The sequence below is a fragment of the Melospiza georgiana genome, chromosome 26 (assembly GCF_028018845.1).
Source record: "Melospiza georgiana isolate bMelGeo1 chromosome 26, bMelGeo1.pri, whole genome shotgun sequence".
NCBI classification, from domain to species: Eukaryota; Metazoa; Chordata; class Aves; order Passeriformes; family Passerellidae; genus Melospiza; species Melospiza georgiana.
In genome coordinates this window covers 4042464-4064690 of record NC_080455.1, presented here as the reverse complement: position 1 = coordinate 4064690, position 22227 = coordinate 4042464, and the positions used below count along the sequence as shown (strand labels likewise).

Genomic DNA, 22227 nt, shown 5'->3' with positions numbered 1-22227 from the left:
TGTGCCCCATTCCCGGGACAATCCCGGTACAACCCCTGTTCAATCCCGGTTCAATCCTGGTGCTGTGCCCTGTTCCCAGTTCAATCCCAGCTCAATTCCGGCTCAGTCCCGGTGCTGTGCCCCGTTCCCTGTTCAATGCCGGTACAATCCCGGTTCAATGCCCGTTCAATGCCGCTCCAATCCCGGTTCAATGCCGGTACAATCCCCGTTCAATCCTGGTTCAATCCCGGTTCAATGCCAGTGCTGTGCCCCGTTTCCACTTCAATCCCGGTTCAATCCCGGTGCCCGATGCGGTGCCCGCTCCATTCGCCACCAGGGGGCGCCACCGCGCCCTCCCTCCGGGCTCTCTCGGCTCCTTCCGGAGAGTCTCGCGGGAGGGGCGGGGCCCCGATAGCGATCGGGCCAGGGGAGGGGCGGGGCCGGAGCCTTCGGTCAGCTCCGTCCTCTGTCGTCTGCTCTCGGTTATTTCCGGGATAGATTCGGGCAGTTCCGTTCTCTCTCGTCGGCTGTCGGCTGTTTCCGGGGCGGGTTCGGGCCGTTCCGGCGGCGCTCGGGCCTGTCCAAGGCTCCGCCGGGCCGGAGGCAGCAGCGGGCTGGAGGCGAGCGGCGGCGGATGGGGCCAGCGGAGAGGTGCAGCGGGGCCGGGAGCGGCGGGATCGGGATCGGGGCATCGGGATCGGGGACAGCGGGCCCGGATCGGAACCAGGCCCAGGGTGGGCGTCGGGACCCCCTGATCGTGAGGCGCCCCGGGGCTTGGCTCTGTCCCTCAAGGGGCAGCCTCGAGGATGTCCCCGGACCCTTCGGGAGCTGCCGGCGCAGGGTGTCCCGCTGCCAGGACACTGCCACTGCCGTGTGGCTTCGCCGTGATGCCGGGGCTGTGCCCCGCGGTTCCCCCTAGGGCTGATCCTGTGTCCTCCCATTGACGGGGCTGGATCCCCGATCCCTCCTGATCCGTCCCTGTCCCCCCATTGTCGAGGATATGCCCCCCGGTCCGCCGCAGGGCTGTCTCTGTGTCCTCCCATTGCCGGGGCTGTGGCCCCCTATCTCCCCCACCCCGTGCTGTCCCTGTCCCCCCCATTGTCGGGACTGCACCCCCCCATTTCCCCCGAGCTGTCCCTGTCCCCCCCATTGTCGGGACTGCACCCCCCCATTTCCCCCCGAGCTGTCCCTGTCCCCCTCGCTGCCGGGGCTGTACCCCTGACCCCCCCTGAGCTGTCCCTGTCCCCCCATTGTCGAGGATATGCCCCCCGGTCCGCTCCAGGGCTGTCTCTGTGTCCTCCCATTGCCGGGGCTGTACTCCCTGAACCCCCCCCCCGAGCTGTCCCTGTCCCCCCATTTCTGGGGCTATGCCCCCCAATCCCCCTCCGAGCTGTCTCTATCCCCTCCATTGCCGGGGCTGTGCCCCCGATCCTCCCCCCCCCCACCCCCGAGCTGTCCCTGTCCCCCCCATTGTCCAGACTGTACCCCCCCTTTTTCCCCCTGAGCTGTCTCTGTCCCCCCCATTGTCGGGACTGTACCCCCCTATTTCCCCCTGAGCTGTCCCTGTCCCCCCCATCGCCGGGACTGTACCCCCCCTATTTCCCCCCGAGCTGTCCCTGTCCCCTCCATTGCTGGGACTGTACCCCCCATTTCCCCCTGAGCTGTCCCTGTTCCCCCCCATTGCCAGGGCTGTACCCCCTGTCCCCCCCATTTCCCCCCGAGCTGTCCCTGTCCCCCCCATTGCCAGGGCTGTACCCGCTGTCCCCCCCATTTCCCCCCGAGCTGTCCCTGTCCCCCCATTTCCCCCCGAGCTGTCCCTGTCCCCCCCATTTCCCCATGAGCTGTCCCTGTCCCCTCCATTGCTGGGGCCCAGATCCCTCCTGGTTGTCTGCAGCCATCACAGATCCCCTCCCTGTGCCACTGTCCCCACACTGGTGACAGTGCAGGGACCCCCCATCACTGAGGGTCCTGGGGGTCCCAGCTCTGTTCCCCCTGCCCTGGGGCAGTTCACACCCAGCAGTTCCCAGGCTGGAGCTGGTGGCCCAGGGATGTGCCAGGTTCAGCCCAAGGGTGGCTTTGCAGGGCATCCCCAAGCCCTGGCTCTGGCATGAGCCCCCCCAGTGCTTCCCAGGGAGGTTGGCCATTGCATTTCTTCCCTTCCTGGGGATGTTTCTCAGCCCCTTGAGGAGGAAGGCTCCTCAAGGTCTTGTGCCTCCTGAACTGGGGGGTCTGTGATCAATGAGGGGATAAAACCAGGGGGTAAAACTGTGGAGAAAAGTGAGCTGTGAGGAGCTGGAGCAGCCCCAGCGCTGCCTTTCAATGGAGCCGAGGCTGCCTCTCCTCCCATTAATGCAGCTTTGATTTCCCAAGCAGCTCTTGGAGCCGCTGGGGAACTGGCCCTGTGACTTTCTCTGTGAGAGCAGAGAATGGAGACAGCTGAGTAAATATAGCCTAAATCACTGCTTTCCTGGCCATTCCCCCACCCTTCCCCGACATGCCACGGGCTGCTGTGTCCCCGAGGCTGCGCTGGGCTCTGCTCTAGCCTTCCACCCTGTGGGAAAGTCCAGGGCATGGTTTGGTTTCTTTGGTGGCTCTCTTTGACGTGGGCAGCTCGCGCTTCCAGCTTCGTGGCACGGCCTCGTTCCTCCTCAAGCTGATTTCTGCCCCAAACCCCAGCATTCCCAGCTCGCTGGAACAAGGTTTTAGGCACACAGGAAAATCCTCTGTGCCTGCAGTTGGGTCTGGCTTGGACAAAGGCGCTGGGCTGGAAGGGAGAGCGCGGCTCAGCTGGAATGTGGCGAGCAGCAGAGTGGTTTGCGGAGCCAGTTTGGAGCCGTGTCAGAGCTCTGAGTGCCGGGGTGTGTTTACAATGAAAAAGAGTATTTATAATATCGAGGGCTCTTTTAATTCCTCTGGGAATCTCTGGAGCCGCAGCTCGGAGCTAAAGTAGCTGGGTAATGGAAGATGAAAAGCAGACAGAGGAAGGGATGGTGGATTTCTTCTTCTTCCTTCAAGTTGGAAGGTCTTGGCTCTCTCACCAATATCCAAATCATGCTGCTCTATTAACTTGGGTGCTTCTTACCTCGTCGGTTACTTCATGTGATTGCTGAGCTGTGCAGAGCTGCTAATAAATCATATAAATTCCAAATACCCTGGGGAATGTGATTTTAAGCAGATAAGTTAACAAGAGCAGTTGGATTTTTTTTTTTTTCATGTACTCAGGTTTTTTTTAGAACTGTAATTTTTTTGCCAAAATCCAGCTCCTGGGTTTCTATATCCCTAAAGCCAGCTCCATGAATGCTCCTAAAATGGAATTAGTGTGTTCTTGCTGCGTGGGGGATGGTGTAAAAGCAGCTTGGAGTGAGGTGCTGGGGCTGGTGATGGGTGCTGGGTCCTTCTCTGCCCACTGCCAGCAAATAAAAGTCTCTGGCCACATAAAAATGTCTTGTAGGCAGGAGAAGAATTTTTGTGAGGTGGTTAAGAAAGAACAAGCTTCAGCTGGAGCAAGGAAGTTCAGTGTCTCTGGACAGTGTGAGAAGTCTTGGAGTAGGTGTGCAGACTGAGGTGCTCTCATGCTGTCCAGCCTTTGAGCAGGAGGTCTCTGGAACCTCCAGTGGTCTCCCAAAAGTGAGGATGGTGTTGGTCATCTTGTTTTATTCAACTCCTTGAATCCCTGCTAATCATGACATTGACCTTTTCAGTGAAATATTTCAGATATTCCTTCACTTCCTCGGGCTTTGGTGAATAAAGCAAGATATTTAATGAGACTCAGGCGTGAGCAGGAGATGCTCAGTGTCCCTGGCAGAGGTTGGCTTGTGGTTGTGGGCAGGAGCTGCTGCTGGCTGGCTGGGGAAGCATTTTTGGTGAAAAGAAGAGGTGAAAACTGCCTTGGCTGTCCCATGCCTGGCTGGGGCACGGCTCAGGCATAGCTCCCCTCCTCCCCTGCAGCTTTTCCCTGTTTGGAAGGAAATACCAGCTGGCTTGGCAGCGCCGTGGCCAGCCCGGGCTCGGCTCTCCCCGCTCCGCTGGCCGCGTCCCCAGGGGCAGCTGCTGGAGCGCGTCCAGCTCCGCTTCCCGCCCGCCCCAGCTCCCTGCAGGCTCTCCCAGCTCCTTCCCCCACAGCTCCTCGTGGCACTGCTGCCTCTAGCACGGCCTGCCTCACGGCTCCAGCCTCGCCAGACCTTTCTCCAGTCGTTGTTCCTGCCTGGGAGCTCAGGGGTTTGCTGTGCTGTTTGTCCTGGTTATACATCAGGGGTCGCTGAGCTGTTGCCCTCTCTGCCACTCGGTGGGCACAGGATGACCCATGGTGTGCTTGCCATTGCCAGCTCCAGGAGCTGAGGCCATCAGAGCTGCCCTGGCTGCGTGGGTCAGAAGGATGTGATGCAGCAGCAGATGTCACCGTGGCAGGCAATTCCCTGTCCATTTTTATTCCCATCCATCGTTGCATTGTTCTGTTTTCTCTTTTTATTAAAGGAAAAGGTTGTTCTTTTTTGTCTGTAGCTTGCAGTTCAAACTCGATATGGTGTCTGTTTTGCTCACTGAGGATCTGATGTAACTTGGAAAGGTTGGAGCTGTGTATACTGGTGTGAGCATATTCTTCTTTTAAATGTTTTTATGCATTCTTTCCTCTCTCTGCAAGGAAAGTAACTCAGTCTTGCTTCAAGTCAAGCTGCACTTTGAACTTCATTTGGAACTGGGTTAAAAAGCACAGGAACCACATTTAAAATGTTAAGATGCTTTTATTTATGTGCTGGGCACAGACAAAAAGACTTGTAATGTGTTTTTTGTTTCAAACCGATGTATTAAACAAAGAAAGTATTGACAGCAGTTAATGAATCGAGGGATTGTTTCTGGGCACTGAGATAGATTTACCAAAGGTATTTAGCTGTCTGATGCATGGGATTTTCAGAGCAGCCTAAGCAAGTGCTCGCCAGCACAGACACACGAGGTTCCTCTCTGAGAGCTGAGCAGAGCTGGAGCTGGGCCCAGCAGAAATCTTTTGGCGAGGTGCTGCTCTCTCCTGCTCCGAGGTGCGCTTCCAGCCGACAGGCTCATGCGTGTCCCGGCCTCTCAGCACTGCCTTCCCTCCAAAGAGCTGTTCCAGGGCTTGGGAAGTGTGTGTTCCCAATCCCCAGACCTCTGCCAGCTGCTCTCCAAGGGTGCAGCTCAGCCAGGGAAGCCTCTGCAGGACAGAGGACAGCTGTTGCCCCGGAGAAGACGGTCCTGGCACTAGCCATGAGGATTTGGGTCTCATGGAGGGCTCCTCACTCATGTTCATGAGCACTCAGTGCCCACCTGGGCTGAGTGTGAGGAAAGCAGGTGAGGCTTCTCCAGGAATAGCCTGGCTCTGAGTTGTCTGGATTTTTTCATGTGCCCAGTGACCTGCTGGGACGTGGAGAGCATGGTGGCACAGAGCTGTGCCTGCATTCCCACCCCAGGGAAGAAGGCTGTGAAGGAGTCAGTTGGAAGAAGCTGTGGGACCTGCTCTTTGGAGACACTCGGTGCTCCAGAGTCACTCTCCTCTTCCCAGCCCTCCACGCAGATCTGCTTTTAAAAGCTACTGAACGAGTTTGCCAGGCCTGAGCGTTTTGTCCTTCCAGCCTCTTCAGCTGCACCGGCTTGTCGGAGACGCCTGCAGTCGGGGCTGGGATCCGCGGGTGGAAGCTGGGGGGAGCCTGTGGGGGAGCCTCGACCCTTGCTGCCTCTGGGTGCTCTCTGGAGTCTGTCCTCTCTGAGAGGAGCCACTCTGGGGTCCGGGAGGAGCTGGAGCTGCCCACGCCGTGCCCAGCGGCCACTCAGGCCCTTGGCATCCAGACAGTGCCCCCGGCACGGCGACTCCGCTCTGGGGGACCCTGACAGGCAGCACTCAGAGGGGCAGCCAGTCAGCCTGGTCATAAATCTCTCTTTATGCTCTGGATTATGAAGTAATATTTTCCTGGCTAGGGCTGGTTGGATTGGGGAAATGCAGGCTCTGCTGCGAGTTCCTTGCAGCCACTATCCCAGCACGATGGGAGCTTTCACAGCGGCCATGCTGGGCTGTGCTGCTTCCCCCGTGAACACCAGAAACCTCTGTAGGTTCTCTCCATGAATTCTACAGTCTGGTGTTGCTCCTGGAGCTCTGGAGAAGCTCTCCAGCAAGTTGGATCAGGCTCAATCCTGTTCCCCACCCGCCTCTGGCCGCAAGTGCCTCACCTCCCCGCGGGCAGTGCCTGTTCATTCATGGCAAAGACAGCCCGGCTGGGACGCCTGCCCGAGCTCAGGCAGGCGGTGCGGGCTCTGGCTGCTGCACAGGTTTCCTGTGCCATGGCCTCTTTGTGCCTTTTGTCCTTGTCAAGGGAAGGAGCCCTGGTGCCGAGCTGGAGAGCCTGGCTGTGAGAGGTGGGGCTGGCTCCTCTCTCGGGGGACTCACCCCCGATCCCAGACTTTGTGGCAGCACGTGCAGATGTGGTGACACGTGCAGGGGTGATATACCACGTGCAGGAGGAAAAGGGATTTGTAGCTGATATGAACTGTAAAGTATAACTGGCCCGGAAGGGTTATTTTGAAATCCTGCAGATCACCACCGTTGGTGCCTGTCACAGAGTCCAACCAGCAGTCAGAGCAGCCCTGGCTTTGTGCCATGCTTGGTTGTTCATGACCCCTCTGGGAAGGGTGTCCTGGCTCCCTTTGCCTCCTCACCTCCCTCTGCCCAGGCTCCCACAGCCCTGAGAAGCACCTTCCTGCTCGCTAATAGTTTTCAGATGAGGCTCAAGAGTTTGAGCTGGGTTTGATGTTTTCTGAGCCAAAACAGCTCCAGTCTTTAACAGGATTTTAGCAGCATTTGAGCAGGCCCAGGGTGTCCCTGGGAAGGCTGGGTTCTGGCTGCCCCGGTGCCTTGCAGGTCCGGTCCTCGGCCGCACGCCATTTCTGCGGGAAGCAGAACTCTGGGATTTGCCTGAGGGAAGTGGAAAACTGGCCTGTGCAGCCAGGAGGGGATGGGAAAAGAGGACGTGCCTGGCTGGTGGGAATGTCCCGGCTCGTACATCTCTTCAGCAACATGTTATAACCCAGGTTTATTCTTTTTGGTGGATTTCTGGGCAGGGCAGGCAGCATATTCAATTTCTCTCTGAATAGCTGAAAGGCAGTTAGGAGCTCTAAGTAGACTTGAAGGCATCTAAAGATTATTTTAACTCCTTTTGCCTCCATCTCTGCAAAGAGAACCTGTGCCTGCACTTGATGCTGCTGCTGCTTTTGAAAAGTTCAAAAATTGACTTTTTGCTCAGAGCAAAGCTTTGAAGTGCTGTTCTGTGGGAATGGCAGCGCATCTCAAAAGCCTTTTGCTGAAAGCGTGGTTAACCTACATTTGTGGGCAGCTCCCTTCAGAAGATGCCTTTGTGGGGGATTGCATGGCAAGATGTAAAGGTGAACAGTGGAATTTAATCGATTTAACAAGGGAAGGTTAAATCTGTTTGTTCTGCTCCCATTCAGGGCCTGCAGCTGGTGGGTGCAGGGTCACCCTTTTCTGTATGCAAAAGTTATCCTGCATAAAGGCTGTTTTGTCCCACTTGTTGTCTCCTTGTTTGCATAAGTGCTGCGAGGAGGGTAAGCTGAAGAAGCAGGGGTGAACCTCTTTAAGATGCAGAGCTGGTGCCTGGCTGTAGCAGAGAGGAGGCAGCGTTCCTGCCCGCAGCCCCTGGCTCCTCTCTTGCTTTTGGGAGTGTAAATCGGGATTAGCATGCCCTGCTTGGATCCAGGGCTCTGCTAGGTAGGAGAGAAACGAGTCCTGCCTCTCTCAGGTGAACCCCTGGTTTGAATGTTGGCGTGTCAGGAGGGCGTGGGGTGCCTGGCTGTGCAGTGACAATTCTTCTTCTCTTTGCAGGCACTGGGAAGGGGAACGTAGCGTGCCACGCTGTTCCAGGCTGGGAGCCTACTGTGCTTTTCCTCCCCAGACTCCAAGAGACTGGTTTTTTTGGTGAAACAGACCCTGATCTCGGGTTTCTTTGCTGCATGCCCGCTCACCAGTGCTGGATTATGTTCGTCTCCTTCTCCCTTTGCTCCATAATTTGGCTGAATCGTGGTTTCAAGCTGAGGAAAAGGGGCTGCACCTAAGCGCTCCTGGGCACCCACACCAGGCTCCTGGGGTGCTGCTTCACACAGAGACAGTTCAGAGTGCTGATGGGGCAGAGCTGCCTCTGAGGGCTCTCCTCTCCCACCTGGAACGTGCTGCCTCGCCCTTCAGAGCCCTTCTCCCCCGGCAGAGAGGATGGGCAGCACCGACGGCTTCCAGTACCGCGCGCTCTACCCCTACCGCAAGGAGCGCGAGGAGGACATTGACCTGCTGCCCGGGGACATCCTGGTCGTGAGCAAGGGGGCCCTGCAAGCCTTGGGCTTCAAGGATGGAGATGAGCAGACCCCCAATCAGATCGGGTGGATCCTGGGCGTCAACGAGCGCACCAAGCAGAAGGGGGACTTCCCTGGCACCTACGTGGAGTACGTGGGGCCGGTGAAAATCGCTGTCCCCTCACACCGGCCCCGTGTGCAGAGACCCCTGCCTGCCACACCCGGGGCCACTGGTGGCCGTCTGCCCGAGGCTCTGGAGCAAGGTAAGCCCTGCTGTGTGCCCTGTTGCTCCGGGGCACCTCCACAGTCTTGCTGTGTGACTGGCTTCATAGGACAGCAGTGAAACCCTCAGCTCAGCAGCACTGGGTTGCCCCACTAGCAGCAGTACAGTTGAGTCACAACCAAAAGCCAGCCTCTCTCAGTGCTGGCCCAGAGGAAAGCACTTTGTTCCTCCAGCTTGTCAATCTGCTCAGCAGAGCTTCCTGGGGTGAGCTTTGTCCCACTCTTACATCTCCAAGATCCTTCTCCCCCTCTGTTCTGCAACCAGCCAGGATCCCCACGGTCCCTCTCCCTGCTCCACTGAGTTTTGCCAGGCTCCCTCCCTTCAGGATAAGTCCTGACCTCTCCCAACCAGCACCTCCCCGCCCCTGCAGCGCCTGGGGCAGTGCTCCCTGCCAAGAGCTGCTCAGCCCTGCTGAGAGACACAATTACTTGTCTCTGGGCAAGAGGAGAAAAGTCAGGGTCTAAAAGAGTTCTTCTGAGAACTGGAGCTAATTGCTTGTCTGCCTGGCAGCCTGCCCACCCCGCGGGTCGCAGAGCCCTCGCTGGGGCCAGGCAGCCACCCTGGGGCTGGGCATGGGCTGTCCTGCACCTGCAGCTGCCTCCAGCCTGCCTGGCCTTGGCACAGACCCGGCCTGGGAGAGCCAACGTGCCTCAGCCCTGCCTGTGGAGCTGTGGCAGCTGCCTGCTCTCAGCCTGTTTGTTTGGCTCCCAGGCACACAAACCCCGTGGCCAGGGCTCAGCAGCCCCCAGGGTTTCCCCCTTCTACTCTTCCTTTGTGAGACCCCCACCTGCAGTGCTGAGTCTGGGTCTGGACAAGGCAAGAAAAATGTGAGCCTGTTAGAGTGAGTCCAGGGGAGGCCACAGAAATGCTCCTAGGGCTGGAGCCAGGCTGGGAGAGCTGGGGGTGTTCACCTGGAGAAGAAAAGGCTCTAGGAGACCTTACTGTGGCCTTCCAGTGCTTATGTAAAAGAGGGAGAGAGGCTTCTTATACAGACAGATAGTGATAGGACAAGGGGGAAGTTTTAAATTAAAAGAGGGAGAGATTTAGATTAGATGTTATGAAGACATTCCTGACTGTGAGGGTGGTGAGGCCCTGGCACAGGTTTCCCAGAGCAGCTGTGGCTGCCCCATCCCTGGAAGTGTTCCAGGTCAAGCTGGATGGGGCTTGGAGCAACCTGATCTAGTGGAGGATGTCTCTGCACAAGGCAGGGGGGTTTTAATGGGTGATCTTTTAAGGTCCCTTATAGTCCAAACCATTTTGTGATCCTCTGGGGGGTGACAGCCTCACTTGGCCTTCCCATGCCTGACAGATCTCGTGCTGGTGTCCATGGGAGGAGCGGGGTCAGCAGCAGGAGCTGGAGAGTGCCAGGGAACGCTCCCAGCTGGCAGTGCTGCATCCTCCCCGTCCCTCTGTGCCTGGGAGCCACGGCTACCCCAGCAGATGCTTCTGGCTGTGTGAAAACACCTCTGGGGTCTTACGAAAGCAGGCTTGTGGGGCTGGTGCAGCTCCCTGCAGCTGCCTCCCGCTCCCGGAGCCGGAGGGGCGGCCCCAGGAAACATCTCCGCAGGGTGGGAATGCGGCCGGGCCCTGCTGCGTTTGGCTTGGCAGGAGAGCCTGACCTGAGTCATCCCGCTTGCAACCTGCCTTTCCAAGAAAGCTGCTCCTCTCAGGAGCCTGGGATGTGCTCTGTGCTGCTGCTCTGTGCTGCTGGGATGTGCTCTGTGCTGCTGGGATGTGCTCTGTGCTGCCTGTGCTGCCCTTGCCTGCGTGGTGCTCCCTCGAGGGTTGGATTTCTGCCCTTCTCCTCTCTCCCCTCTTCTCAAGGGGGCTTGGTCTGAGTGGTCAAAGCTGCTGGTGGGGTCTGTGGGAGGTGAAACAAGGTGTGTGCCAAAGTTCCTGAAGCACAGCGAAGACAAATTTGGGAAGGAGAGCAAAAGCCAACCTCTCTGCATCGTGCCCAGGAATGGAGGGTGGGGTACCAGGGTACGTGAGACCAGCTTTGTCCCACTCTTACATCTCCAAGATCCTTCTCCCCCTCTGTTCTGCAACTAGCCAGGATCCCCATGGTTCCTCCCCCTGCTCCACTGAGTTTTGCCTTGTCCCTGTCCCCTGTGGGGCCATCCCCAAAGCCAACCTCCACTCAGGACATAGGCAGGGCCTGCAGGGAGGCAGTTCAAACACCCAGAGCCTGCTGGTTTGATCCCTCTATGAGCCATTCACTTAAGAGCTGGACTTGAAGATCCTTGTGGTTCCCTTCCAGCTCAGGATATTCTGTGATACTTTATTTCTGCATTCTGCTGGAGAGACACATTTTTGCAATGGAAAAACCGTATTTGAGCCAAGCCTGTGTTATTTCTTCACGGTGTGCACTTTAGGAGGTGCAGAACCATCTCCTGGCAGCTCCTTCCTTGCTTCTCAGCTCCTGCCCTGGCTGGCAGGGACCCCTGAGCCCCTCAGTGTCCCTCGTGGAGCAGGGCCAGCCCCACAGCTGTCCCGGGAGCAGCGTTGTGCCGCTGGATTTACGAGCTGCTGGTGTTTGCCTTCCGCAGAGAACACGAGCGGAAAATGCGGCTCGGGAATATTTCCGCAGCTGCCCGGGCCGTGCTGTGAGCAGCCTTGTTCACCACGGCAGCCCAGCCCGGAGGCCCGGCAGGCTCAGGAGTTGCTGCTGGCTCCCCGCTCTGTGCCTGACAAAAAAAGACAAGCTGCTGCCTGCTGAAGCAGCACATTCCCGGCCGGGCCACGTGGGCAGCACCAGTATTTACTCTCCTTTCAGTTCTTCCCAAGGGTCAGGCAGGGAGCTGCCAGCCTGGAAGTTTGCCTGCAGCTTCCCCGCACCAACACCGTGCCCAGGAGCTCGCTCCATTGTGGGATTGTCCCCCCTTCCAGCAGCACAGGCCTTTGCAGAGCTGCTGGGTGCCTGATCCCTTTCCTTTCCTTTCCTTTCCTTTCCTTTCCTTTCCTTTCCTTTCCTTTCCTTTCCTTTCCTTTCCTTTCCTTTCCTTTCCTTTCCTTTCCTTTCCTTTCCTTTCCTTTCCTTTCCTTTCCTTTCCTTTCCTTTCCTTTCCTTCCCTTCCCTTCCCTTCCCTTCCCTTCCCTTCCCTTCCCTTCCCTTCCCTTCCCTTCCCTTCCCTTCCCTTCCCTTCCCTTCCCTTCCCTTCCCTTCCCTTCCCTTCCCTTCCCTTCCCTTCCCTTCCCTTCCCTTCCCTTCCCTTCCCTTCCCTTCCCTTCCCTTCCCTTCCCTTCCCTTCCCTTCCCTTCCCTTCCCTTCCCTTCCCTTCCCTTCCCTTCCCTTCCCTTCCCTTCCCTTCCCTTCCCCTGGCTGTTGTGTCTCCCCTCGAGGCCCTGGGTGCAGGAGGCTGAGCTGGGTGCTCAGTTCCAGCTTGCTGCGCCTTGTGGTGAGACCACACCAGGCGAGCTCGGGTCAGATCCATGACAACGGAGCTGTTTCGCAACGGGGAGCAGCCTCTTGGCTCTGCCTCTGCACAGTGGAGTGTGCTGGGTGTCCTCACCCACTGCGGGCTCCCCAGGGTCTGCCAGGTGCTCTGGACCAGCCTGGAGGAAGCTCCTGCTCGGGCTGGTGCTGCTTTGGAAGGGGATGGAGCCTGGCACCGCTCATCCCTCAGCAAACCTCCTGCTGGCAGCTCCTCAGCCAGGCCTGCGTGCTCCTGCCCCGGCATGCACAGGGGAGGGGGTGCCTGCAGCCAGAACCTCAAGATTTTCTGGAAGTGGCAGTGAAACACCACCTGACACGGGGCTGCAGATCCCCCAGGAATGGGGGGATGCTGGTCCCGTGCCACGGGCTGGCTGTGCCCTGTAGCAGCTTGCACAGAGGCTGTGGGCTCACGGGGAGGGGGAGGCACAGGGCCGGTTTCCATGTTAAACGAGCAATCAAGGGCAGGAATTTGCTGACACGGCGTTCTGTCTGAATCGCTGGATTAATCACAGCTCACCACGACGAGCAGAGCGAGCTCCCTGGCCCCGCTCCCCTGCCAGCCCTACGCAGCCCCTGTGCTGGGCAGGGACCCAGCCCTGAGCTCCAGGAGCCCTGGTAACCCCTGTGCTGCCTGCCCGGGGGGGTACAGGTCCCCAGGGGGGTGGGCTCTGTCTCCAGGCCTCAGCACAGAGCAGCAGATATCTCCCTGTGCACACCCAGTCAGGGCTGGAGCTCAACAAGTGCTGGCTCCTGGGCAGGTTGCTTGCAGGCTGCGTGCTGTGTTTGCCTGGGCCACAGCCTCACAGCAGGGGCCACGGCTTTCCTTGCTCCTGTTGGGAGTTGCCTGGGTTGTGCCCTGACCCAGCTCTGCTGCTGAGGGCTGAGCTGGTGCTGAGCCCTTCTCTCCCTCCCTCTCCCCCCAGGGTCTCCTCTCCCGGACTTGCAGGAGCAGTTCAGCCCTCCCGAGATTGCTCCGCCGCTCCTGGTGAAGCTGGTGGAAGCTATTGAGAAGAAAGGTAAGGGGGTGATGCTGATACACCCCAAAACCCCACAATGAAACCTGAGCTCTGTGGGACACACAGGACACAGCTGCTCTCATCTTCCTCCCTGGGCTGAGCTGCTGAGGCCCATGAGGGTGTTTGGGTTGAACACCTACACGCACTGGGTGGGTGCTGGGGTTTGGGAAGTGTTTCCCAGATCCCAGCCTGGATCTGTGACATGGTGGAGAAATGGGGCCACTGAACCGGGTGTCCTGGGGGCCAAGGGGGCTGCAGCAGGGGGTTGGCTTGGACACCATCCAGGCCTGGCCATGCCACAACCACGGCCCAGCTGGCACCGAAACAGTGCCTGAGCTGGAGCTGACAGCAGTGTCCCCCCTTCCGCAGGGTTGGACAGCGAGATGTTGTACAGGACATCTGGCTCCGAACTGAGGCAGGCGCTGAGAACCGGTAAGAACCAGCTCGGCGCGGTGGAGGCGAATCGGCTCAGATGGAGGAGATTAGTGGATGTGACAGTGCCAGCAGTAATGCAATCCAGGCCAGGCTCGCCTGTCCCCGGCAGTTCCTGACTCCCAGCACGCTGCCTCTGGGGCTGGGCTGGCCCCATCCCAGCACGGCCTTGTCCTGCGTGGAAGGGATGGGACAGGGGGGATCCCTGGCTCCATCTGTGGGGGGCTGGCTCAGAGACTCGCAGGCAAACAGCAGAACCCCTGTGTTTGTCCCCTGCTGTCTTTGGGGTGCTCTCCTGATGGGCTGGTGGAGGTTTCTCTGGCTCTGTCATGGCACTAATAAGCAGGGGAGGATCTTTGAGCTCAGTTTGGTGGCTGGAGCTGATGTCTGTGCTCCCAGGGAGCCCTGGGAGCTGTCTGCCTCTCGGCTGGGCTGGGGCCTCATCCGGCACCACGCTGGCGACTCCCCTCCCGCAGACGTTCCTGCAAACCCCAAGCACACAGTGCTGCCAGGCTGGGCTCTTGGGACAGGCTTTTTGTGCTTCCCAAAATCCAGGCTGAGCTCTTGGGACAGGCTTTTTGTGTTTCCCAAAATCCAGGCTGGGCTCTTGGGACAGGCTTTTTGTGCTTCCCAAAATGCTGTGTTGGAGGGAGGCGTGTGGCTGCTCAGTCTGCAGCAGAGAGCAGAACTCTCACCCAAACTATACCTGCTCAGAATTCTTGTGTTGGGGTTCAGAGCAAAGGTTGTGAGTACCCAGAATGACCTCTGCCCTCTCCCAAGGGGAACTGCTGGGGTTCCCAGAGCTAGCTTATTTATGGGGTGCACATCCTCTGTCACATGAGCTGCCTGAAGGCTGCCTGAGCTCCCTCGTGGTGCTAATGAGCTCTCATGATAGCTGGCTGCTGTGTGATGGTTTCTGGGATGGGTGTTGGCAGTTGGGTGCCCAGTGCCGTGTCCACCCTCCCATGGGAAATCTGTGCCCTGACAGATTGGACCCTGGGTGACCTGGAGCCCCTGGACGTGCACTCCCTGGGCGAGGCACTGCGAGGTTACCTGCAGGACCTGCCCTCCCCCGTGGTGCCAGTGTCAGTGCACGGAGATATCCTTCGCATCCTGCAGGGTAAGGGCCTCCCTGGCTGCCTTGGGAATGGGTGCCTGGGTGGGGTGGGATATTAAAATAAGCCTGTCCCTGTGGGGCCTGGCACACGGCCCCCAGTGCTGACAGTGCCCCTGTGCTGTGACACAGCCGGAGCGTGGAGAGTGGTGCCGGCTGTCCCAGCTCTTCCCTCGTGTCTTGTTCTGTCCCCAGAGATCCCCCAGGCAGAGAATTGCCGGAAGCAGCTGCTGCTGGCCCTGGAGTCGCCTGCGGTGCCGCTCCAGAACACGCTCACCCTGCAGTTCCTGCTCCGGCATCTGGGGAAGGTATCGCAGCAGGCCGAGAGCAACAGCCTCCACCCTCGGGCCCTGGGAGAGATCTTCGGGCCCCTGCTCCTCCGGCTGCCTGGCGCCAGGTACGTCAGGCTCCTGGTCCCAGCAGTGCTCCCAGCTCCGGCCACTGGGCCTGCCAGGACAAGGAGTCCAGTCCCTGCTGGGCTGCACGTGGGATTGAACTGCTGGCAGCGCACAGAGGTGGGGCTCAGAGCTGGGACAGAGCCCTTGCTGCCCTGACAGCCTCAGGTCTGGCAGCTGGGGTGAGCCAGCTGACCCCAGGGGATGTGGGAACAGTGCCATGTTGTACCCCACAACTGCTGTTCTTAACTTGTCTCTTCTCTCCCTGCAGCCCGGAGCTGAGCCCTGACTTCTCCGTGCTGTTTCTGGAGACACTTCTGCAGACAAAGGAGCTGGAGCCAGAGCAGTTGCCTCCAGGTACTGAGATACCCCTTCCCTGGGGCCTGAGGCACTGGCATTTGTGGGTGTGGACTCTCTGCCCCCATGATTGGGTTGCTCAGGGCGTTTTGATAGCCTGGAGGCCGGCTCAAGGTGTTCAGCTGCTGGAGATGTGCCTGGAGCAGCTCTAGGAAATGTGGTGGCCAAGGGACCTTCCTGGGCCAGTCACTCCAGGGAGTGGGACTCAGGGATTGCCAGTGAGGAGCTGGGATTTGGGCTCACCCTGTTTCATCCCTCCTCCTCTCACAGCCCTGCCTCCCAAACCGCCGAAGCCGAAGCCCAGCGCAGCCAGCCTGGCCAACGGGAACAACGCGCCCTTGCAGGACGCCGAGTGGTACTGGGGGGACATCTCCAGGTAAGGCAGCTCACACCTGGGGTGCCCTGTCCATCAGCTGAGCCTTGGGGCCACCTCCCAGGCTGTGACCATCCTGTTCCTCGCAGGGAGGAGGTGAATGAGAAGCTCCGGGACACACCAGATGGGACCTTCTTGGTGCGTGATGCCTCCAGCAAGATCCAGGGGGAGTACACACTCACACTCAGGTAGGGCCTTGGGATCCCCTGGGAGCCTCGGGGATGCAGCTTGTGGGACATGTCCCTGTGCTTCCAGGGATGCTAGAGATGGCTGGGGTGGTGCTAAGTGCCCTCTGCTCTCCCCTGCATACAGGAAGGGAGGCAATAACAAGCTGATCAAGATCTTCCATCGGGAAGGCAAGTACGGCTTCTCGGAGCCGCTGACCTTTGGCTCGGTGGTGGAGCTCATCACCCACTACAGGCACGAGTCACTCGCCCAGTACAACGCCAAGCTGGACACCAGGCTGCTCTACCCCATCTCCAAGTACCAGCAGGTGAGGCCTGTGCTGCAGGGACATGGCTGGCAAGCACAGCCTGAACCAGGGGCGTTTGTTCATCCATCCCTGTCCCTTTGGGAGATGATAATGTCCCATCCCTCTCCCTGTGTGCTGGAATGTTTTGTTGTGGGGTTTTGTGGGACCAGCTGGAGTAGATCCTGACTGAGGCTGTGCTTATGGCAGGACCAGGTGGTGAAGGAGGACAGCGTGGAAGCTGTGGGGGAGCAGCTGAAGGTTTATCACCAGCAGTACCAGGACAAGAGCTGGGAGTACGACCTGCTGTATGAGGAGTACACACGTACATCCCAGGTATGTGGGCACTGCTCTGTCACCCCCTGAGTGCTGGCAGCCACCCTGCTGTGCACAGGGGAGACCAGAGATGGGGCACCTGTTGTCTCATTTGTCAGCTCATGGACAGGCACTCCTCAGAGGACGGGCTTTGAAGAGGGGGATATTTTGCCTGCAGCAAGGACAGAGCTGCTTTGGGGAAGGTGAAACATTTCTGCAAATGTGCAGAAATGTTTCTCAGCTTTTCCCTCCCTTGTCCCCAGGAGCTGCAGATGAAGAGGACGGCAATTGAGGCCTTCAATGAGACGATCAAGATCTTTGAGGAGCAGTGTCAGACACAGGAGAAGTGCAGCAAGGAGTACATCGAGCGCTTCCGGAGGGAGGGCAACGAGAAGGAGGTGCAACGGTGAGCATGGGGGTGGTGGGGGCCTGCCCTGCCTGCACAAGGGCCCCAGGGGCTGCAAGGATCCTCCTGGCTCAGCACAGAGCCGAGGCACGTGGACTCCTTGTCTCTCCAGCAGCATGCTGTGGGCTGGAGCTGGCAGGCTGCCTCCTCTGCCTCCCCCACTCTGGCTCACAGCCTAAACCACCCCCCCTTATCTCTCCCAGGATCCTCATGAACTCGGAGAAGCTCAAGTCCCGCATCACAGAGATCCACGACAGCAAGATGAAGCTGGAGCAGGACCTGAAGAAACAAGCCTCGGAGAACCGGGAGATCGACAAGCGCATGAACAGCCTCAAGCCAGACCTGATGCAGCTGCGCAAGCTGCGGGACCAGTACCTGGTGTACGTAGTGCCCCTGCGGCGCTTCCCGGGAGCCATCCGCCTGCCTCCCGCGGGGCTCCGCGGCTCGTCGGACCGGCTCGCAGCCCGCTGTGGGCTGGAGCCGCTCCCGCAGCGCGGCCTCGGGGCTCGGCGCTCCCCGGCAGCGGCGGCTGCTGCCCTCTGGTGATGGCCGCGCCCGGGGCTCGCTGCAGCCGCGCTCAGCTCTGCTCTCCTCCCCCAGGTGGCTGACGCAGAAGGGTGCCCGGCAGAAGAAGATCAACGAGTGGCTGGGTATCAAGAACGAGACAGAGGAGTGAGTGTCCTGCTCGTGTGCTGTTGGGTTTGGGGGATGTGGGAGCACAGGCTGTTCAGCTGTTTCTGCCCATGCTGTGGGCAAATCCCAGGATGTGTTCCCTGCCTGATGGGCGATGGCAGCTAGCAGTGTGGGGAGATGTGGGGGCCACACACTCAAATTTAAGGAATCTGACCCTGCCTGTGCTTGATTACAGCCAGTACTCCATGATGGATGATGAGGAGGAGCTGCCCCACCACGAGGAGAGGACGTGGTACGTGGGGAAGATCAACCGTGTGCAGGCAGAGGAGATGCTGTGTGGGAAACGGGACGGCACCTTCCTGATCCGTGAGAGCAGCCAGAAGGGGTGCTATGCCTGCTCCGTGGTGTGAGTATCCATGTGTGGGTGGGGTGGGATGGGCTGGGATCCATGGGGTGGGATGGGATCCATGGAATGGGATGGGATGGATGGGATGGGATCCATGGGACGGGATCCATGAGACGGGATCCATGGGATGGGATCCATGGGATCCATGGGATGGGATCCATGAGATGGGATCCATGGGATGGGATCCATGGGATGGGATCCATGAGATGGGATCCATGAGATGGGATGGGATGGGATCCATGGAATGGTATGGGATCCATGAGATAAAATGGTATGGGATCCATGGGATGGGATGGGATCCATGGAATGGTGTGGGATCCCTGGGATGAGATGGTATGGGATCCATGGTATGGGATTGGGATGGGATGGGATGGGATCCATGGGGTGGGATGGGATGGGATCCATGGAATGGTATGGGATCCATGGGATTAGATGGGATGGGATCCAGGGGATGAGATGGGATCCATGGGATGGGATGGGATGGGATGGGATGGGATGGGATGGGATGGGATGGGATGGGATGGGATGGGATGGGATGGGATGGGATGGGATCCATGGGATGATATGGGATCCATGGAATGGTATGGGATCCATGGGATGAGGTGGGATGGGATGGGATCAATGGGATGGGATGGGGCTGGCCCAGGTTGTGTTCCCACATTGCTCCACCCTCCCCTTGCTGGATGCTGGAGGTGACAGCTCCCATCTGCCTTGGCTTCTCCAGCCAGGGCCAGGTGTTTACACTGCTTTGGTGGCCCTGCTTGTGCTCCCTGTCCCACTGCTGACCCAGGCTCCTGTGTCTCCCTGGCAGGGTGGATGGTGACACCAAGCACTGCGTGATCTACAAGACGGCGACGGGCTATGGGTTTGCTGAACCCTACAACCTCTACGCCTCCCTCAAGGACCTGGTCTTGCACTACAAGCACACGTCCCTGGTGCAGCACAATGACTCCCTGAATGTCACGCTGGCTCACCCGGTCCTTTCCCAGCCACCAGCCAGATGAGCAGCCCATGCACAACACAACAGCTGCCTTCAGCTTCTCCCCAGGGCGCTGCTTTCTGGCTCTGGACTCTTGCACCCTGTATAGTTGAGTCTCTGTGCTCCTGCTCCTTCAGAGCCTCTGAGATGTCTGTGACCGTTTCTGATGTCCCTCTTGGTCAGTAGCTGAAACCCGTGTTGGCTGATGGGACAGAAAGGCTGGGCTGTAGATTTGCAGTGACCTCCAGCCTCTAGGAGGTGGGATCCAGTTGTGATTGAATTGCTGGGGGTGAGCACAGCCCCCTCCCCTTCCCTGACAAGCAGGTCAGATCCCCTTCTTGCTGGCAGGTCACCCCGCTGCGCATCACTGTAGAGCTTTGGTTCTTGATTCCTCGGTGCTGGGACCGAGGGGTTCCCTGCCTGGACACCCGAGGAGGCAGAGGAGGAGGAGGAGGCTCCACTGAGTGTGTGCATCCTTCACTCTCACTTCTCTGAGTGGCCTCGCAGGCTGTGATGGTGTCTGGTACGAGGGGTGCTGCTCTTGCATGCAGAGACACATTTAGGAAGGAGAAACCTCATCCTCAGTGGGGCTCCCTGGCTGAGATCTTCGCTCCGTGCTGTGCCCCACCTGGCCACCATTCCCTCTTGTCATAACCACCTCTGGAGTGTTGCTGCCTGGGCTGGGAGGATCTGCTTAGCCACAAATCTCCCACCTTAGCTGTGCCAACGAAGCTGTGAAACCCGTGTTGGTACCCGTGTTTTCCTGGCAGGATCTGTGGCACGCACAGCTCGTTGTTTCCGGCCGGTCTCGGTGACTCTGCACACGTAACCCATTGAAGCTGACTGTAGCTCTGTAAATATGGTTCTTTTTGTGACCAGCTGCTCCCCTGGTGCTGGTGTTTTCTGAGCCCCCAGTGCCACCCCCAGTGTGGGCAGCAGCTGCCAGGCTGGCACAGCCCCGGGCCCTGCAGCTGAAGCAGGAGAGGGCTGCAGTCCAACGCACACTACAAGCCCTACCTGCAATGAAGGACCTCTCTGCTGCAGGAGGACACATCTGTGGGGCCCAGGGCATGCTGAAATGTATCTGCATGATGGTGAACTATGTATGCAAAGCACTTAAATCATGGGTACTGTATGGGGCCGGGGCAGGGCTGCCCAGCACAGCTGGCTGCTGCAGGCAGGGCGCTGTGTCCGAGCTCAGAGGGCCCCAGGGCAGCCCAGGTGGGTCTGGAAGAGCTTTAAAAGCTGAGCTGAGAGTTGAAGCCATGATGGCATTTGCTTTCCTGGGTTATCTCAGCTGGCTGGCTGGAGGAGAGCATTCTTGATCCTCTTGATTTCCCAGAGTGGCTCCTTCCCTCTCTGGGGCTCCTCCTTGGGACAGGCAGGTGGATGCTGTGGAGTTTGGCACTTCTGTTTCCCTTTGCAGCTTGGGTTCTGCTGGATCCATGGGGTGCTCTGCTCATGCTGTGCCTGCATCCTGTCCTTGATGTGCCACCTGCACTGTCCCTCCCTCCCTGGCCAGCTCTGCTGCTTTGCCTTGCTCTGGGCTTGTCCCCAGATCCTTCTGGAGCTGGGGCTGCTGGAGCAAACATCCCATTCCTGTTGCTTGTGGCAGCTCTCCTCTGCCCAACTGTACAGCCCCATTCTGTGTTCTGCATGTTCTCTCCAGGCCCTGGGCCCTGGTTTTGGGTCTGGTTTGTCAGTGTTTGGTGCTCAGGTGCAGGCAGTGGGTCAGGAAAGCTGTGCTTGGCTTCGGGGATCACTTGGGAAAAGCTGCCAGGGATGAGTAAGGGAATAATTTGGACTTGGGCACGTGAGAGATGCGGGCACGTGGGCCTGGGGCAGGGAGGCTCAGTCCTCACAGCTCTATCCAGAGTTCTCCTGGGGCCTGTGGAGTGACCAGGGGGCTGCACCAACGCTCCAAAGCTTTGACAGTGTTCCACACCTTTTCAGCCTGGGGCTCTGCTGGTCCTGTGCTTGTCCCTGCACTTCCAGCACATCCCCAGATCCCAGGACAGGCTGCAGGCAGATGAGATCCTCAGCCCCTCATCCCATGGGCTCCACGTTCCACCACCACCCCTAAACGTGAGCTTGGGGCCACTCCTGCCTGGGGGATTGCTCCCTGCTCATGGCAGGACCTGCTGAGCATCTGGAACAGAGTCTCAGCTTGAAGCTGTCACCCGTCAACACTCGCTTGGTGCTCACCTGGCTTTGCTGCCCAGGGAAATTCCAGCTTCACTTTATCCTTTATGTGTTTTTCTCCTTTTGGCTGAATTTCTGTTGTTCTCCCCCTGCTGTCCCTTCCTGCTGTCCAGCCACAGCCCAACGGGGGTCACAGTCACCCCTCCTGCAGCACTGCCTTCCTTCCCTGCCTGCTGGCAGCCTGTCCTTGACAGGGCACTGCTCACAGCGTCCTGTGTACGACGAGGAGGAAGATGCCCTTCCCCAGGGCTGCCTTTCCCTGACGGTGCTTCACCCAGCTTCCCCCTGCTCTCTCTGGGCTGGGCTCCCCCAGCATTAAAAGCTCCTTGTGATTTGTCCTTTTTGCTGCTTTGGCTCGTTCTGAACCCGGCCGTGTTTTGAGGCTGTGCTTTGCTGCTTGTGACGCCCGCGTCCCCCGGCCGAGCCGCACGCCCACATCCCGTGGGTGCCACATGGCTGTCCCTGCTGCCCAGGACACAGTTTGGGGCTTGTCCCTCCGTGTCCCTGCTCTGGGGGGGCTCCCCCGTGTAACCCCCAAGGTGCCAGTGGAGGCTTTGTGCTCAGAGAGGACGTGGTGGCTGCGTGAGGTTTTAGTTTCTAGGTATATGCAATAAAGAATAACCTGCCCCCCCGAGCTGTCCGTTACCAGCAGTAGTGCTCTCTGCTCTTTCTGTTGATGTTTACTAATGTAAACCCAGTATTTGTTACTGTAAGAGGAATTTTTTTTTTTGTACGGTACTTCGAAAAAACCCACAAAAAACAACCCAAAAAAAAAAAAAAAAGGAAAGAAATAAACAAAATAAACAGAGTTAATGAAGCAGGCTGCTGGATTGCTGTGGGAGGTTGTGCGGGGGCAGGAGAGCCGTGGGGCCGTGCCCCAGTTACTGGGTTGGGTGCAGGATGTGACCCATCGCGCCAGGATTGTGCACACCGGCTGTGTAGGGCTGAGAAGGGGCCGGAAACAGCGGCTACAAACGGGGGAACCGCGAGGTTCCCGTGATCGAACTCGGGATATCTCGGGCTGCATCCCCTTCCCGCACCGGAGCGGCTCCGTCCCGCACCCACCGCGGCTGTACCGACCCCCAGCCCCGTTTGCTGCTCGGGGAGCTCCAC

At 58.7% G+C, this 22227-nt stretch overlaps 1 protein-coding gene across 1 annotated transcript; it reads left to right on the top strand.

Annotated features, from left to right (window-relative positions):
* The first annotated feature begins 510 nt into the window (after positions 1–510).
* On the top strand, positions 511–21877 carry PIK3R2 (phosphoinositide-3-kinase regulatory subunit 2). Its single transcript, XM_058040689.1, has 16 exons — positions 511–630; positions 7838–8561; positions 12941–13033; positions 13403–13465; positions 14454–14585; positions 14775–14976; positions 15246–15331; positions 15602–15707; positions 15794–15892; positions 16017–16197; positions 16384–16509; positions 16752–16894; positions 17098–17274; positions 17495–17566; positions 17763–17933; positions 18745–21877. The coding sequence occupies exons 2-16, from the start codon at positions 8222–8224 to the stop codon at positions 18935–18937; spliced, it is 2184 nt and encodes a 727-aa protein (XP_057896672.1). The 5' UTR covers positions 511–630; positions 7838–8221; the 3' UTR covers positions 18938–21877.
* Positions 21878–22227: the final 350 nt, after the last annotated feature.